At 38.7% G+C, this 18,389-nt stretch overlaps 1 protein-coding gene across 33 annotated transcripts in view; it reads left to right on the top strand.

The window, feature by feature from the left end:
• Window positions 1–14,962, top strand: part of ZMYND11 (zinc finger MYND-type containing 11) — a 137,112-nt gene extending 122,150 nt beyond the window's left edge. For all 33 annotated transcript variants that reach the window (XM_004278369.2, XM_033403052.2, XM_033403051.2 and 30 more), the window contains one exon: window positions 13,581–14,962. In XM_004278369.2, coding sequence (XP_004278417.1) covers window positions 13,581–13,703 — 123 coding nt within the window. In that variant the 3' untranslated portion in view covers window positions 13,704–14,962. The remainder of the gene's footprint in view (window positions 1–13,580) is intronic.
• The last annotated feature ends 3,427 nt before the right edge of the window (window positions 14,963–18,389 follow it).

The following is an 18,389-nucleotide window of genomic DNA, read 5'->3' as shown; positions in this document are numbered from 1 at the left end:
ATCTCCGGGCTATTGTAAATAGAGCTGCAATGAACATTTTGGTACATGACTCTTTTTGAATTATGGTTTTCTCAGGGTATATGCCCAGTAGTGGGATTGCTGGGTCATATGGTAGTTCTATTTGTAGTTTTTTAAGGAACTTCCATATTGTTCTCCACAGTAGCTGTATCAATTTACATTCCCACCAACAGTGCAAGAGGGTTCCCTTTTCTCCACACCCTCTCCAGCATTTATTGTTTCTAGATGTTTTGATGATGGCCATTCTGACTGGTGTAAGATGATACCTCATTGTAGTTTTGATTTGCATTTCTGTAATGATTAATGTAGTTGAGCATTCTTTCATGTGTTTGTTGGCAGTCTGTATATCTTCTTTGGAGAAATGTCTATTTAGGTCTTCTGCCCATTTTTGGATTGGGTTGTTTTTTTGTTGTTGAGCTGCATGAGCTACTTATAAATTTTGGAGATGAATCCTTTGTCAGTTGCTTCATTTGCAAATATTTTCTCCCATTCTGAGGGTTGTCTTTCGGTCTTGTTTATGGTTTCCTTTGCTGTGCAAAAGCTTTGAAGTTTCATTAGGTCCCATTTGTTTATTTTTGTTTTTATTTCCATTTCTCTAGGAGGTGGGTCAGAAAGGATCTTGCTGTGATTTATGTCATGGAGTGTTCTGCCTATGTTTTCCTCTAAGAGTTTGATAGTTTCTGGCCTTACATTTAGGTCTTTAATCCATTTTGAGCTTATTTTTGTGTATGGTGTTAGGGAGTGATCTAATCTCATACTTTTACATGTACCTGTCCAGTTTTCCCAGCATCACTTATTGAAGAGGCTCTCCTTTCTCCACTGTACACTCCTGCCTCCTTTATCAAAGATAAGGTGACCATATGTGCGTGGGTTTATCTCTGGGCTTTCTATCCTGTTCCATTGATCTATATTTCTGTTTTTGTGCCAGTACCATACTGTCTTGGTTACTGTAGCTTTGTAGTATAGTCTGAAGTCAGGGAGCCTAATTCCTCCAGCTCCATTTTTCGTTCTCAAGATTGCTGTGGCTATTTGGGGTCTTTTGTGTTTCCATACAAATTGTGAAGTTTTTTGTTCTAGTTCTGTGAAAAATGCCAGTGGTAGTTTGATAGGGATTGCATTGAACCTGTAGATTGCTTTGGGAAGTAGAGTCATTTTCACAATGTTGATTCTTTCAATCCAAGAACATGGTATATCTTTCCATCTATTTGTATCATCTTTAATTTCTTTCATCAGTGTCTTATAATTTTCTGCATGTAGGTCTTTTGTCTCCTTAGGTAGGTTTATTCCTAGATATTTTATTCTTTTTGTTACTATGGTAAATGGGAGTGTTTTCTTGATTTCACTTTCAGATTTTTCATCATTAGTGTATAGGAATGCAAGAGATTTCTGTGCATTAATTTTGTATCCTGCAACTCTACCAAATTCATTGATTAGCTCTAGTAGTTTTCTGGTAGCATCTTTAGGATTCTCTATGTATAGTATCATGCCATCTGCAAACAGTGACAGCTTTACTTCTTCTTTTCCGACTTGGATTCCTTTTATTTCCTTTTCTTCTCTGATTGCTGTGGCTAAAACTTCTAAAACTATGCTGAATAAGAGTGGTGAGAGTGGGCAACCTTGTCTTGTTCCTGATCTTAGTGGAAATGCTTTCAGGTTTTCACCATTGAGGATGATGTTGGCTGTGGGTTTGTCATATATGGCCTTTATTATGTTGAGGAAAGTTCCCTCTATGCCTCTTTTCTGCAGGGTTTTTAATCATAAACGGGTGTTGAATTTTGTCGAAAGCTTTCTCTGCATCTATTGAGATGATCATATGGTTTTTCTCCTTCAATTTGTTAATATGGTGTATCATGTTGACTGACTTGCATATATTGAAGAATCCTTGCATTCCTGGAATAAACCCCACTTATCATGGTGTATGATCCTTTTAATGTGTTGTTGGATTCTGTTTGCTAGTATTTTGTTGAGGATTTTTGCATCTGTGTTCATCAGTGATATTGGCCTGTAGTTTTCTTTCTTTGTGACATCCTTGTCTGGTTTTGGTATCAAGGTGATGGTGGCCTTGTAGAATGAGTTTGGGAATGTTCCTCCCTCTGCTATATTTTGGAAGAGTTTGAGAAGGATAGGTGTTAGCTCTTCTCTAAATGTTTGATAGAATTCGCCTGTGAAGCCATCTGGTCCTGGGCTTTTGTTTGTTGGAAGATTTTTAATCACAGTTTCAATTTCAGTGCTTGTGATTGGTCTGTTCATATTTTCTATTTCTTCCTGATTCAGTCTTGGCAGGTTGTGCATTTCTAAGAATTTGTCCATTTCTTCCAGGTTGTCCATTTTATTGGCATAGAGTTGCTTGTAGTAATCTCTCATGATCTTGTATTTCTGCAGTGTCAGTTGTTACTTCTCCTTTTTTCATTTCTAATTCTATTGATTTGAGTCTTCCTTTTTTTCTTGATGAGTCTGGTTAATGGTTTATCAATTTTGTTTATCTTCTCAAAGAACCAGCTTTTAGTTTTATTGATCTTTGCTATCATTTCCTTCATTTCTTTTTCATTTATTTCTGATCTGAACTTTATGATTTCTTTCCTTCTGCTAGCTTTGGGGGCTTTTTGTTCTTCTTTCTCTAATTGCTTGAGGTGCAAGGTTAGGTTGTTTATTCGAGATGTTTCCTGCTTCTTAAGGTGGGCTTGTATTGCTATGAACTTCCCCCTTAGAACTGCTTTTGCTGCATCCCATAGGTTTTGGGTCGTCGTGTCTCCATTGCCATTTGTTTCTAGGTATTTTTTGATTTCCTCTTTGATTTCTTCAGTGAGCACTTTGTTATTAAGTAGTGTATTGTTTAGCCTCCATGTGTTTGTATTTTTTACAGATCTTTTCCTGTAATTGATATCTAGTCTCATAGCATTGTGGTCGGAAAAGATACTTGAAACAATTTCAATTTTCTTAAATTTACCAAGGCTTGACTTGTGATCCAAGATATGATCTATCCTGGAGAATGTTCCATGAGCACTTGAGAAAAATGTGTATTCTGTTGTTTTTGGATGTTATGTCCTATAAATATCAATTAAGTCCATCTTGTTTAATGTATCATTTAAAGCTTGTGTTTCCTTATTTATTTTCATTTTGGATGATCTGTCCATTGGTGAAAGTGGGGTGTTAAAGCCCCCTACTATGAATGTGTTACTGTCGATTTCCCCTTTTATGGCTGTTAGTATTTGCCCTATGTATTGAGGTGCTCCTATGTTGGGTGCATAAATATTTACAATTGTTATATCTTCTTCTTGGATCAATCCCTTGATCATTATGTAGTGTCCTTCTTTGTCTCTTCTAATAGTCTTTATTTTAAAGTCTATTTTGTCTGGTATGAGAATTGCTACTCCAGCTTTCTTTTGGTTTCCATTTGCATGGAATATCTTTTTCCATCGCCTTACTTTCAGTTTGTATGTGTCTCTAGGTCTGAAGTGGGTCTCTTGTAGACAGCATATGTATGGGTCTTGTTTTTGTATCCATTCAGCCAATCTGTGTCTTTTGGTGGGAGCGTTTAGTCCATTTACATTTAAGGTAATTATCGATATGTATGTTCCTATTCCCGTTTTCTTAATTGTTTTGGGTTCATTATTGTAGGTCTTTTCCTTGTGTTTCTTGCCTAGAGAAGTTCCTTTAGCAGTTGTTGTAAAGCTGGTTTGGTGGTGCTGAAGTCTCTCAGCTTCTGCTTGTCTGTAAAGGTTTTAATTGCTCCATCAAATCTGAATGAGATCCTTGCTGGGTAGAGTAATCTTGGTTGCAGGTTTTTCTCCTTCATCACTTTAAATATGTATTGCCAGTCCCTTCTGGCATGCAGAGTTTCTGCTGAAAGAACAGCTGTTAACCTTATGGGGATTCCCTTGTGTGTTATTTGTTGTTTTTCCCTTGCTGCTTTTAATATGCTTTCTTTGTATTTAATTTTTGACAGTTTGACTAACATGTGTCTTGGTGTATTTCTCCTTGGATTTATCCTGTATGGGACTCTCTGTGCTTCCTGGACTTGATTAACTATTTCCTTTCCCATATTAGGGAAGTTTTCAACTATAATCTCTTCAAATATTTTCTCAGTCCCTTTCTTTTTCTCTTCTTCTTCTGGAACCCCTATAATTCGAATGTTGGTGCGTTTAATGTTGTCCCAGAGGTCTCTGAGACTGTCTTCAGTTCTTTTCATTCTTTTTTCTTTATTCTGCTCTGCAGTAGTTATTTCCATTATTTTATCTTCCAGGTCACTTATCCGTTCTTCTGCCTCAGTTATTCTGCTATTGATCCCTTCTAGAGTATTTTTCATTTCATTTATTGTGTTGTTCATCGTCGTTTGTTTCATTTTTAGTTCTTCTAGGTCCTTTTAAATGTTTCTTGCATTTTGTCCATTCTATTTCCAAGATTTTGGATCATCTTTACTATCATTATTCTGAATCCTTTTTCAGGTAGACTGCCTATTTCCTCTTCATTTGTTAGGTCTGGTGGGTTTTTATCTTGCTCCTTCATCTGCTCTGTGTTTTTCTGTCTTCTCATTTTGCTTATCTTAGTGTGTTTGGGGTCTCCTTTTTGCGGGCTGCAGGTTCGTAGTTCCCGTTGTTTTTGGTGTCTGTCCCCAGTGGCTAAGGTTGGTTCAGTGGGTTGTGTAGGCTTCCTGGTGGAGGGGACTAGTGCCTGTGTTCTGGTGGATGAGGCTGGATCTTGTCTTTCTGGTGGGCAGGTCCACATCTGGTGGTATGTTTTGGGGTGTCTGTGGACTTATTATGATTTTAGGCAGCCTCTCTGCTAATTGGTGGGGGTGTGTTCCTGTCTTGCTAGTTGTTTGGCATAGGATGTCCAGCACTGTAGCTTTGGTTGTTGAGTGAAGCTGGGTGCTAGTGTTGAGATGGAGATCTCTGGGAGATTTTTGCCGTTTGATATTATGTGGAGCTGGGAGGTCTCTTGTGGATCAGTGTCCTGAAGCTGGCTCTCCCACCTCAGAGGCACAGCACTGACTCCTGGCTCCAGCACCAAGAGCCTTTCATCCACATGGCTCAGAATAAAAGGGAGAAAAAGTAGGAAGAAAGAATTAGTAGAAGTAGAAAGAAAGAAAGGAGGGAGGAAGGAAGGAAGGAGAGAAGGAAGGAAAAAAAGAAGATAAAGTAAAATAAAATAAGATAAAATATGTCATTAAAATAAAATTATTAAGGAAAAAACGGATGGATAGAACCCTAGGACAAATGGTGGGCGCAAAGCTATACAGACAAAATCTCACACAGAAGCATACACATACACACAAAAAGAGGAAAAGGGGAAAAAATCATAAATCTTGCTCTCAAAGTCCACCTCCTCAATTTGGGATGATTCGTTGTCTATTCATGTATTCCACAGATGCAGGGTACATCAAGTTGATTGTGGAGCTTTAATCCGCTGCTGGGAGAGATTTCCCTTTCTCGTCTTTGTTCTCAGCTCTCAGGGGCTCAGCTTTGGAGTTGGCCCCGCCTCTGCATATAGGTCTCCGGGGGGCGTGTGTTCTTCGCTCAGACAGGACGGGGTTAAAGGAGCCGCTGCTTTGGGGACTCTGGCTCACTCAGGCCGGGGGGAGGGAGGGGCACGGAGTGTGGGGCGAGCCGGCGGCAGAGGCCGGCATGACGTTGCACCAGCCTGAGGCGAGTCGTCCGCTCTCCCAGGGGAGTTGTTCCTGGATCCCGGGACCCTGTCAGTGGTGGGCTGCACAGCCTCCCTGGAAGCGGGGTGTGGATAGTGACCTGTGCTCGCACACAGGCTTCTTGGTGGCGGCAGCAGCAGCCTTAGCGTCTCATGCCCGTCTCTGGGGTCCGCGCTTTTAGCCGCGGCTCACGCCCATCTCTGGAGCTCCTTTAAGCAGCGCTCTTAATCCCCTCTCCTCGTGCACCAGGAAACAAAGAGGGAGGAAAAAGTCTCTTGCCTCTTCGGCAGGTCCAGACTTTTCCCCGGACTCCCTCCCGGCTAGCTGTGGCACACTAGCCCCCTGCAGGCTGTGTTCACGCCGCCAACCCCAGTCCTCTCCCGGCGCTTCAAATGAAGCCGGAGCCTCAGCTCCCAGCCCTGCCCGCCCTGGAGGGTGAGCAGACAAGCCTCTCGAGCTGGTGAATGCCGGTCGGCCCTGATCCTGTGCGGGAATGTCTCCGCTTTGCCCTCCGCACCCCTGTTGCTGCGCTCTCCTCCGCGGCTTCGAAGCTTTACCCCTGCGCCACCCGCAGTCTCCACCCGCGAAGGGGCTTCCCAGTGTGTGGAAACCTTTCCTCCTTCTCGGCTCCCTCCCACTGGTGCAGGTCCCATCCCTATCCTTTTGTCTCTGTTTATTCTTTTTTGCCCTACCCAGGTACGTGGGGGGGTTTCTTGCCTTTTGGGAGGTCTGAGGTCTTCCGCCAGCATTCAGTAGGTGTTCTGTAGTTGTTGTTCCACATGTAGATTTATTTCTGGTGTATCTGTCGGGAGGAAGCTGATCTCCGCGTCTTACTCTTCCGCCATCTTCCTGGAACCCCCCGCTTCTGAATAACTAGGCTTTAAAATGCTTAGGCCCTGGATTCTACCTCAGCAAGTTTCTGCCTAAAACTGAATCTATGTGTCTGTTTTTATGCCAAACCATACTGCTTTTATTTATACCCATTTTTTTAGATAGGAATTTGAGGCTTATCAGATTAAACAGAGTGACTAGAAACCTGGTCGGTAGCGCTGGGACTCACCCTCCTAAGCTACTTCTGCTCGTATGTCGATTCTAGTAGACTGGTAAAAGATTTAGAAGTATTCTTGTATTATAGTTTTTCTTGTATTATAGTTAAATCTTACATTATTGTAAGAAGCAGTACAGTACTGTAGGACAAGAGAGTATGTAGGTAAATCAGATACCCAAAAAGTGGATGTTAAGATGGCATACAATCAAGAGAAACATAGTAAGAATGATACATCCTTTAAATATATTCACAAAGAAAGGCAGAAATACAAAATGAATGCATTAAGTAATAGAAAGGATGGTGCTGCCTGAAGTATTATCTTAGGATGAGGAAACTAAGAAGTTAAATAAACGTGGTCTGAACTCACTTGATTAATTAGTACAGATCTAAGATTCAAAACCAAATCTGACTATTACAGCTACTTCCAAAATTAAAACATGCTATCCACACTTTTTAAATAGTAACCTCACTGAAGTCACAATTGCTGACATAGTAAAATCACAGGAAATATACCAGAGTACTACTGACATTTGGACCAAAAAATTGGGGACACTCCTGTGCACCGTAGGATGTTTAGCAGCAGCTAAGCCTCTATCCCCACCCCGAGTGATGACAATCAAAACTTCTCCAGACGTTGCCCCATAAGATGAAGGCTGAGAATTAACCACTGGTTTTAGACCATAAGTGACCTTGATAATAGCACATTCAGTGGCAAGGCACGGGTGAAAGACTGCAGTGGGCTTAAAAAAGAGGGGAAGAGAATACTCTGAAATAACAAGTGTAGGTAATTCTTCCAAGATGTTTGGGAAGGGGAGCAGAAAAATGGGGGTGGTAGATGGAAAGAAATATGAGGTGAAGAGCCTTTTTAAAAAACTGTGGTAAAATAAATTTACTATCTTAATCATTTTTAAGTTTACAGTTCAGTGCTATTAAATACATTCATGTTGTGCAACATCACTGCCATCTTATTCCCATAACTTCTTTCACCCTGTAAAATGGAAACTCTTTACCTATTAAACAGTCACTCCCTGTTCTCCCCTCCCCCAGCCCCTGGTAACTACCATTCTACATTGTATCTGTGACTGTGACTACTGCTGGCACCTCTTATAAGTGGATCACACAGTCTTTTTAGGACTGGCTGATTTAACTTAGCATAATGGCACCGAGTTTCATCCATGTTGCAGTATATTGCAGAAGTTTCTCCCCTTTTAAGGCTGAATAGTACTCCAGTGCATGTATATACCACGTTTTTGCTTATCCATTTACCCACTGATGGTCAGTTGGGTTACTTTCATGGTTTAGCTATTGTGAATAATGCTTCTATAAACATGGGTGTACAAATATCTCTTTGAGATCCTGCTTTCAGTTCTTCTGGGCATATACCCAGAGTGGAATTGCATGGTTATATGGTAATTACGTTTTAAATTTTTTGAGGAACCACATGCTGTTTTCCACAGCAGTTGTACCATTTTACATTCCCACATGACAGTGCACCAGGGTTCCAATTTCTCTACATCCCCACCAACTCTTGTTTTATTTTGATAGTACTCATACAAATAGGTGTGAGGTGGTGTTTCACTGTAGTTTTGATTTGCATTTCCCTAATGACTGGTGATGTTGAGCATCTTTTCATGTGATTATTGGCATTCCTGTATCTTTGATAAATGTCTATTCAAGTCCTTTGCCCATTTTTTGAGTTGAGTCTTAGGAGTTCTCCATATATTCTGGATATTAATCCCTTTTCAGATACATGATTTGCAAATATTTTCTCCCATTCTGTGGGTTGCTTTTTTATTCCATGGATAATTTTCATAAAGTGCCATTTGTCTATTTTTTTCTTTGTTAACTGTGCCTTTGGTGTCATATCCAAAAATTCATTGCCAAATCCAGCATCATGAAGTTTTTGTCCTTTGTTTTCTTCTAAGAGATTTATTGTCTTAGATCTTACAATAAGATCTTAGAATTATGTCCTTGACCCATTTTGAGTTAATTTTTGTATATGGTGTTAGGTAAGGGTCCAACTTCATTCTTTTGTATGTGGATATCCAGATTTTCCAGCATCCTTCATTGAAAAGACTATCTGTTCCCCATTAAACGGTCTTGGCACCCTCATCAAAAAACAATTGACCATATATATGTTTATTTCTGTGCTCTCTATTCTGTTCCATTGGTCAGTATGTCTGTCTTTACGCCAGTACTTCACAGGTTGGATTAATGTAGATTTGTAGTAAGTATTGAAATCAGGATGTATAATTCCTCCAGATTTGTTTTATTTTTTCAAGATTGTTTTGGCTATTTGGGGTCCCTTGAGGTTCCATATGAAAATGTGGGTGGGTTTTTCAATTTCTACTAAAATGTCACTGGGATTTTGATAGGGATTGCATTGAATCTTCAGATCACTTTCAGTAGTACTGACATTTTAACAATATTAAGTCTTCTAATCCATGAACGTGGCATGTGTTTCCATTTATTTATGTTGTCTTTAATTTCTTTTAATTCTCATTGTATAAGTCTTTCATCTCCTTGGTTAAGTTAATTCATAAGTATTTTGGTTTTTTTAGGCTGTTTTAAATAGAATTGTTTTCGTAATTTGCTCTTGAGATTGTTCATTGTTTGTGTATAGAAATGCAGTTGATTTTAGTGTATCGACTTTGTATCCTGCTCCTTTGCCAAATTCCTCTTTTAGTTCTAGCAGCTTTGTTCTGGAGTCTTCAGGGTTTCTACATATAAGATCATATCATATGCAAAGATAATTTTACTTCTTCCTTTACAATTAGCATGCCTTTGATTTCTTGTTTGCCTAAGTGCTCTGGCTAGGACTTCTAGTACTATATTGAATAGAAGTGGTGAAAGTGGGCATCTTTGCGTTGTTCCTGATCTTTGAGTATGATGTTTGCTGTGTGTTTTTCATATGTGGCTTTTATTATGTGGAGGTAGGTAGTTTCCTTCTGTTCCTGTTTGTTGAGTGTTTTTATCATGAATGCGTGCTGAATTTTGTCAGATGTTTTTCTTCACTTACTGAGGTGACCATGTGGTTTTTCCTTCGTTATGTTGATGTGGCATATTACACTGATTGATTCTTATATGTCGCATCACATCATTGGTGTATAATTCTTCTAATATGCTGCCGAATTCCATTTGCTAGTATTTTGTTGAGGATTTTATCTCAGTGGTCATAAGGCATGTGGATCTGTAGTTTTCTTTTCTTGTAGTGTCTTTGGCTTGGTATCAGGGTTATTCTGGACTCACAGAGTGAGTTAGGAAATATTCCCTCCTCTTCCATCTTTGGGAAAAGTATGAGAAGGTTTGACAGCTCTTTAAATGTTTGGTAGAATTTACTAGAGAAGCCATCAGGTCCAGGGCTTTATTTATTGGGAGATTTTTGATTAATAGGTCAATCTGCTTATTAGTTATGGGTCTATTCAGATTTTTTCAAGATTTAGTCTTGGTAGGTTTGGGGTTTGTAGGAATTTGTCCATCTCATCTAGGTTATCCAGTTTGTTGTGTATAATTGTTAATAGTGCATTGTTACAATCCTTTTTATTTTTGTAGAATCAGTAGTAAGGTCCCCACTTTTATTTTTCATTTAGTAACTTGAGTCCTCTCTTTCTTCTTGGTCCATCTAGCTAAAGGTTTATCAATTTTGTTTATCTTTTCGAAGAACCAACTTTTGGTTTCGTTGATTTTTATTATTTTACTCTTCTGTATTTTGTTGAGCTCTGTGCTAATTTTTTTTTTTTTCTTCCTCCTGCTAACTTTTGCTTTAGCTTGCTTTTTTTTTTTTTTTTACCAATTCCTTAAGGTGGACTTTTTGGCTACTGATCTGTTTCTTCAGGTAGATATTACAGCTATAAATTTCCCTCTGAGCACTGCCTCACTGCATAACCTAAATTTTTCTTTGATCCATTGGTTGTTTAAAAGTGTTTTTTTAAGTTTCCACAACTTTGAATTTTCCAGTTTTACTTTTGTTTTTGCTTTCTTATTTTATCCCATTGTGGTCAAAAAAGATACTTAGTATGATATCTACCTTTTAAAATATGTTGAGACTTAATTTGTAAAGTGTCCCACATGCACTTGAAGAATGTGTGCTCTTGTTGTTGGGTAGAGTGCTCTGTGTATATCTGTTAGATCTAGTTGGTTTATTGTGTTACGCCCTCCCTTTCCTTACCTATGTCTGGTGGTTCTATCCCTTAGTGTGAGTGGGATGTTGAAGTCTCTATTATTGTAGAACTCTCTGTTTTTGCTTCTTATGTTTTAGTGGTCATTACATGTGTAAATATTTATAATTATTATGTCTTCTTGCTGTATTGAACCTTTTATTAATATATAGTGTCCTTCTTTGTCTGTTGTAACCTTTTTTTGATTTAAAGTCTATTTTGTGTGAAATTAGTATAGCTACCTTGCTCTCTTTTGGTTCCAATTTGCATGGAATATCTTTTTCCATCCTTTCACTTTCAGCCCATTTGTGTCTTTAGGTCTTAAGTGAGTCTCTTATAGACAGCATATTATAGACGTGTTTTTATCCATTCTGCCAATCCGTGTCTTTTGATTGGAGAGTTTAATCTGTGTAAATTTAAAGCCCCATAACTTTTTTGACCCTCATTTCCTGCATTCTTGTTTTTGTGTTTAGTTGATTTTTTGTAGGGAAATGTTTAAGTTCCTTTCCTTTTGTTTATATGCTATAGCAGTTTTCTTTGTGGTTACCACGGGAATTACATTTAACAGCCTAAAGTTATGAGACTCTAATTTGAATTTATAGCAATTTTAGTTTAATAACATATATAAAATCTCTGTTCCTTTACAGCTGCATCTCAACCCTTTGTTTGCTGATGTTATAAGATCACATTGTCATACATTGTGTGCCCAAAAACATAAATTAAAAATTCTTTTAAATGTATTAGTCTCCTAAATTATGTAGAAAAAAGATTTGGGTTTACAAACTAATTTACAGTAATACTAGCTTTTATACGGATAACTTTTTTCTTTAAATCTTGGCTTCTTAAATCGTAGAAAAGAAAAAGTACAGTTACAAGCCATTGTAAGCCATAGTACTGGCTCTTATAATTGCCCATGTGTTTACCACAGTTGAGATCTTCTGTTTCTCCACATGGCTCCAGGTCACTGTCTAGTGTCCTTTCATTTCAACTGCAGGACCCCCTGAGTACTTCCTGCAGGTACAAAGGAGAGTTTTGCTGCATATAGGATTCTCCACTGACAGGTTTTTTTCCTTCTTTTAGCGCTTTGACTATATCAGGTCTTCTGGCCTCAGAATTTCTGATGAGAAATCTGCTGATAACATATTGATGATCCTTTGTGTGCGACAGCTCCCCTCTTTCTCGCTGCTCTCAGGAGTTTCAAAAGTTTGGTTACAACATGTTTCAGTGTGGCTCTCTGAGTTCATCTGACTTGGAGTTACTGAATATTTATATCATATCTTTCATCAGATTGAAGGAATACTGACTAAAAACTTCCCCAGTATTCTCTCTGCTCATTTCTCTCTCCCCTCCTTCTGGGACTCCCATGATGCATATCTTGGTCCATTGGCTGATGTACCACAGGTCTTTTTAGGCTCTGTTTGCTTGCTCTCCAGTCTTTTCACCTCTCTTGTTAATTTCCATTGTCCTGTCTTCTCTCTGCTCTGCTCAAATCTGCCTTTGAATCCCTGAAGTCAGTTTTTCACTTCAGTTAATGACTTCTTAGCTCCACGTTTTCTTTTTGGTTTCTATCTTTTTATTGATGTTTCCAGTTCATACATCATTTTCTTGACTTTCTCCATATTTTCCTTTAGTTCTTTGACCTTCTTCAATAGTTGTGTTAATGTCTTTGTCTAATATATCTGCCAGTAGGTCTTTTTCATGGCCAGTTTCTGTTGACTTGGCTTTTTTTTCCTTTGAAATAGTCATACTTTCCTGCTGCTTTGTATGCCTTGTGGTTTTTTGTTGAACACTAGACATTTGAATCTAGTAATATGGTAACTGGAACTCAGTTTCTCCTCCTTCTCATAGTTTGCTGTTTTTGTTTCTTTGATGGTTGTAGGCTGTCTATTTCTGTGCCAAAGATCAGATTGAGGTGTAAACTAAATGCCTTCTTAGGTCTTTTCTGAGCGTCTCCTTGGGTATGTACATTCACTTTCTAATTTCTCCTGTATATGCAGTTGATTTTGAATGTCTGGCTTGCAAAAGGGGGAATAAAAGGGCAGTGGCCCTTTAACTCTTCTGAAAGTCACTTCAGCTGGAGGAGTTGTGACAGCGGGGGCGGGGGGTGGAACAGCAATGGCTGCCCATTTCTGTGACCAGAAGCGCATCTTTTTTGCCCACCCTGGCTCCCACAAGGTGCTCCATTCACAGCTGCTTGGGTGGAGAATAGGGAAGAGGTAGCTATTACTGTGCTAAGAGCCGAAATTGACCAAAATTAACCATAACTTACTGTTCAAGCCTTCAGTAGACTTCAGAGTTCCAAAATAGTTACTTCAGACAGATTCTACAGTACAGCTCTTGTCCAGGTGGGAAGGGAGATCCTGGTGCTTCTGCTCTGTCATCTTTCCAGAATCTCAGGCCCTTTTTAAGAAAATAGAAATTACTTACGCTTGTGTGCTGACGGGAATTACCTAGTGGAGATGGAAAAGTTGATGCTGTGCCCGAGTAAGCTTGAGTTTGCTGACAAAGGACTGCGTGCTGAGCCTCGGTCGTCCATCCCATTGTTTCCTGCCATCCTGCTCAGGACAGAAAACATGTTCTTGGTGATACTAGTTTAAGCTTGAGCCAGAAAGAGCTTTAAAAGCACAGTTTCAAAAGTCTGTCAATCACTGTACCCAGCTTCCTATGCATTTCATCCCACGTTTAACTGCTGGTTATGGTTTCTTGCCTGCAGTGCTACAACTGTGAGGAGGAGGCCATGTACCACTGCTGCTGGAACACATCCTACTGCTCAATCAAGTGTCAGCAGGAGCACTGGCATGCGGAACACAAGCGCACCTGTCGCCGGAAAAGATGAAGGCTGGTTCTTTCTGGAGAATCACTGACGATTATTCTTCTCAGACACAGCGGTTTTTGTTTCCAAGAAGCCAAAATTGTTTAGAATTTGCTTCCCATTTTGCACCAGCCTTTAAACACTTTTCGTGAAGAAATTTTGCACAGTAGTTAAATCTTTTGTTAATGCTCCTCTGGAGTTTTTCAGGGGGTAAAAGTAACATCAGTGGAGGGTATTATTTTAAATAAATTTTAATTGAGAGTTTGTTGCATTTTCAGCAAATTTTAAAACATTTTTAGGTTTTACAGAGATTTTAACCTTTAAACAACAGATCTTTAAAAAAACAGCAGGTGAATACAAGTGAGTTTAACAAAGAAACATTTAAAATAGATCTGAATGTAAGAACTACAGAACTGTTTCAGAAATAAAGCATACTACCTTGATGTGAAATTTATTTCTTAACCTTGTTGAGCTGGTTTTGTTCAGCTTAATTTACTGTTTAAAGGCATTATCTATTGGTTATGCCAGTGGGTATATGATTGATTGAATTTAGGGAACAGGGTTGACACAGCAGGTGCTAGTCCTGCATATTTTTTCTTAAATATTTCCCAATTGTGTTTTTCATTATTTCTTTTCAATATATAACTTTTATAACAAATTATTAGCTTTGATCTTGTAGTTTAAAATTGCAGGGAACTGGGGTAATCTTTTACTGAGCTGGATCTTAGAGAAAATGAATATTTAAATTTTAAAGTTTGCACATTTCATCTTTGTCCTAACATGAGTGCTTGTAACAAAATAAACAAAAATAAAATAAAAAGCCAAAAACTACCTTTATCCATACACGAAATTATAGATGAGGCATACAAATTTCTCTAATGCTTCCCTTCCCTCCCCAAATATCATCTGATTGATTGATTGCCTATTATCTGGTGTCACCTCTTACATTGTAAGTTAATACTGAAAGGAAAGAAAGCACTTAAGTTTCACAGAAGCCGTTATGTTTGTAGTAGTGGGTCATTGCCTACTAATGAACTCCACCACTGTACACAGAATGAAGAATAATGCATGTTAATTTTCTTGTATTAAAGATGCCGTGATTTGTAAAAAGTCTGTATTTTGCGGAATGTCTGGATTAAGAAGCATTACCAATAGGAATGGATCGATAGTTGAATAATGATTTTTTTATACATAGACATATAAAATACAGCCAGGAAAACTTAAATTACTTTTTACAAAAAAAAAAAAACTCACAATTTATGTTTTTTCAAAGACTGATCTTAGACCAAGTCAAAATAAATTCCCATTTATCATTTATTTTTAAGGTTAGAGAAATAATTTGTAAATATTTATTTAGACCTTTGATATTTATTAAAGCAATTACACACCATGTAAGTGAGAGAATCAGGAGAAAAACCTTTTTAAAAGTTTTCTCCAGGTTTGTCAGGGTCACTCTAAAGAGCCTTCTGTGAACTAATCATCCATCCAGTCCTGATGCTGTTACAGATGGTGGTGACACAAGTTAATCGACAAGCTACTGCCCAGTGGCGCCCAATGGCTTGTAGGACCTGCCCAGTAGCCCCGTTTCAGCACCGTACCTGGATTACGCAGGGACTCGGCACTCTCGGTCCCTCCTCGTTGCTGTGTGATTTGTCAGTGTTGCCACGGTGCCGTGGTCTGAGCAAGACGACGTAACCATGAACACTTAACCTTCTCTGATTGATTGTTTTGATTTCAAGTTTTAAAACTTCGATCCACCCCTATGAGAGCAAGTTATTGTGGAACTATTTTTGGTGTAAAATCATTCCAGAGTGTGTACTATTTACCGATAGCTGCATGAAAGTAAGATTCGTGTTACTTTGGCTTTTTTGTCTCCGTTGACACGGTTGCACATTTCCAAGTTACTACAGCGTGAAAACTGTGTGTTAAAAAAAAAAAAACAAAATTAAAAAAAGAGATTGTGGCCTGGTTTTGTAAAAGTTTTAGGTAAAATTACAATTGATTGTTTTAGGAATCATTATTAAAAATTTTCTGCAATCATAAAGCTATATCAAGGTGTTGAGCTTAGCCACTATGCACATTGTAATTATTCATCGTGGCTGTCCAGTTCTATGATGCATTCTGGCATTTTGTAAGCTGCTCTGACTAGCAATATATAGGTTCATTTAATGTGTTAACATTGGTTAATAAATGTATTTAAAAAAACTGCCTTTAATAAATTGTTGATTTAGTCCATTCCCCTAAACCAAAACAAACACAACTGTATCACATGGTAATCATATACTGTGGGCTATCCATTGGTGACTGTATAACTTTATATAAAATCAGTGTGTTAAAAATAATTTACTTAAACATTTGTTTAAGTTGAACTTACTTTTTACCAGTTGTCAAGTTAAGGTTTGTTTGACTACAAAGCCCCCTTTCTGGGTAAACTTATGCTAGGCTGAACATAAAGATAGAAAATTATTCAATGAACATTTGAAATTAGTCAATATCATCAATTTCAATGCATCTAGAATCACATCCATCATCTCACCTTGCATCACTGCACTCCTCCAACCAATTCACATGATGCCAATCTCAATTCAAGCCAGCGTCACCCTCCTGACCAGACTGTAATGCAGTAAGTGGCTCGACCCTCTTCTTTGCCTTCCTCTCTAATTCAGTGGTTCTCAAACTTTTGACGTCAGGATCACAAGAGGGCTTGTTCAAACACTGCTGGTCCCCACCCCCAGCATTTTCATTGCCGACAAGTTCCCAAGTGTTGCTGACGAGGGCATCCTTTCATAACCACTGCTTTACTGATGATGAAAATAAAAACAGACCCTTTCATAACAATATACATAAAGTTTCAGTATTTTACAGAGTCCTAGGGCCCATCTGTAGACTTCCCACCCCCATAAGGATCCAGGTCCCTCATGTTAAGAATCCCGGATCCAGTGAGATTAGAGAAGCAAAAAAAGGAGAGGTAGCAAGAGTCCTGTTACTGTGATCTAGATCAGAGCCTCTCAAATGTTCCTGTGCACACAAATCGCCTGGGGCTCTAGTTAAAATGCAGACTCTGACTTAGATGGTCTGGGGTGGGTGGAGCTGGTGACTCTGCCCTTTCTCATAAGCTTCCAAGTGATAACTGCTTGTACTGGCCAGGGATTACATCTGAGAGGCTAGGTCTTAAAGGATATGTAAGTGCTCAGAAGTGTAACTACTACTACCACACTAAATTATAAACTATAAAACAATGCCGTCAAGTGAAATTATGTAACGTGAGGTACCTAAGAAATTAAAAATTTTCTAGTAACCATACTAAATATTAAACCATTAAATAACCATATTAAATATTTAACCGTATTAAGAAGGAACAGGTTAATTTTAATAATATATCCTACTTAACCTAATATATCCAAAATATTTCAATATTTAATTAATATAACTGAGACATTTTATATTCTTGTTTTATACTAAGTCTTCAAAACCCAGTGTGTGTTGCATGCTTTCAGCACATCTCCATTCGGACTAGCCACAGTTTATTCACGTGTGGCTGGTGACTACCCGTGTTGGACAGAGCAACCTAAAAACAAGAGCTTTGTCTTACCAAATAAGGGCCCCCATCAGCACCTGACCTGTAGTCAACATGCATTCAGCAAATGTTTAGTAGAGGTCCTCCTTGAAACCTAGGAGCTGACAAGAAAAAAATTAATCAGTTTTCAACAGAATTTGACCTCTCTGAGGGTAGGCTTAGTCTTTCAGAGTCTGAGATTTGAGAGCTTAAAAATCTTCCAACAACCTCTAAACTGACATCGCAAGTAGGCAGCCCTGGAAAGTTACCTAAGGATCCCTATGGCTCTACAGGGCAGTTTGAAAACCTTTATCTACTCCAACTCCTTAACCTCATACTGGAGAGAAAGCCGAGACCCAGAGCTGCTCAAAGTCAGGAACCAGGTTCCTGACATCATACCTCCTGTTCTACAGCCCCATGAAGACAGTCTGTGGCTTAATAAAGTCGTGCAGTGATAAATAATCCCTACCTCCAGGAACAGGAAAGAGTATAACTGGGGGTATAGACTGCTAAGGAAATTTAGAAGACAGTGTAAATATTACTCATTCATTTAATAAATACTTGAGCCCCTCCAGCATTTGTGTTAGATGCTAAGTGTATGATAATGAGCAGAACAGACACATTTCCTGTCTCTATGTAGCTTATATTCTAGTGAGGGCATCAATCAAATAAGTACAACTTTAACTATAACCCAGAGTTGGGTGCAATGAAGAAAAAATATGGGACTATAGGATACGGAGAAAGCACAACAGGAGGGGAAAGAATTAGGGAAGGCTTAAGAAAACCTGTACGGAAGCTCGAACTTGAAAGGTGAGCAGGAGTTAGCTGGAGAAGAAAGGCATTCCAGAGCATCCAACATTGATTTCGGATGATTCATTTTTTTCCTTCATATTTCTACTATGAACATAACTTTTAAAACCAGGAAAAAAAGTTACAGAAGAAACAAAATTCTTGGCTAGAGCAGTCTGCAGGGTTAAAGGTTACAGGAGAGTAATTCTTTTCAAGCAATGAGAGAGATTTGACATGGTTAAGGAAGCCATCAGACAGGAAGCAGGAATGAGGGTGATGCCACGAGAGAATAACTAGAGGGTAACCTCACAGTGACTGCGGAAGATGAGATGGTGCAAAACGACAGATGATAAAGTGAAGATGAG

The sequence above is a fragment of the Orcinus orca genome, chromosome 2 (genome assembly GCF_937001465.1).
Source record: "Orcinus orca chromosome 2, mOrcOrc1.1, whole genome shotgun sequence".
Classification (NCBI taxonomy): domain Eukaryota; kingdom Metazoa; phylum Chordata; class Mammalia; order Artiodactyla; family Delphinidae; genus Orcinus; species Orcinus orca.
The sequence above is the reverse complement of the archived record's forward strand: the minus strand, read 5'-3'. Positions and strand labels throughout refer to the sequence as shown.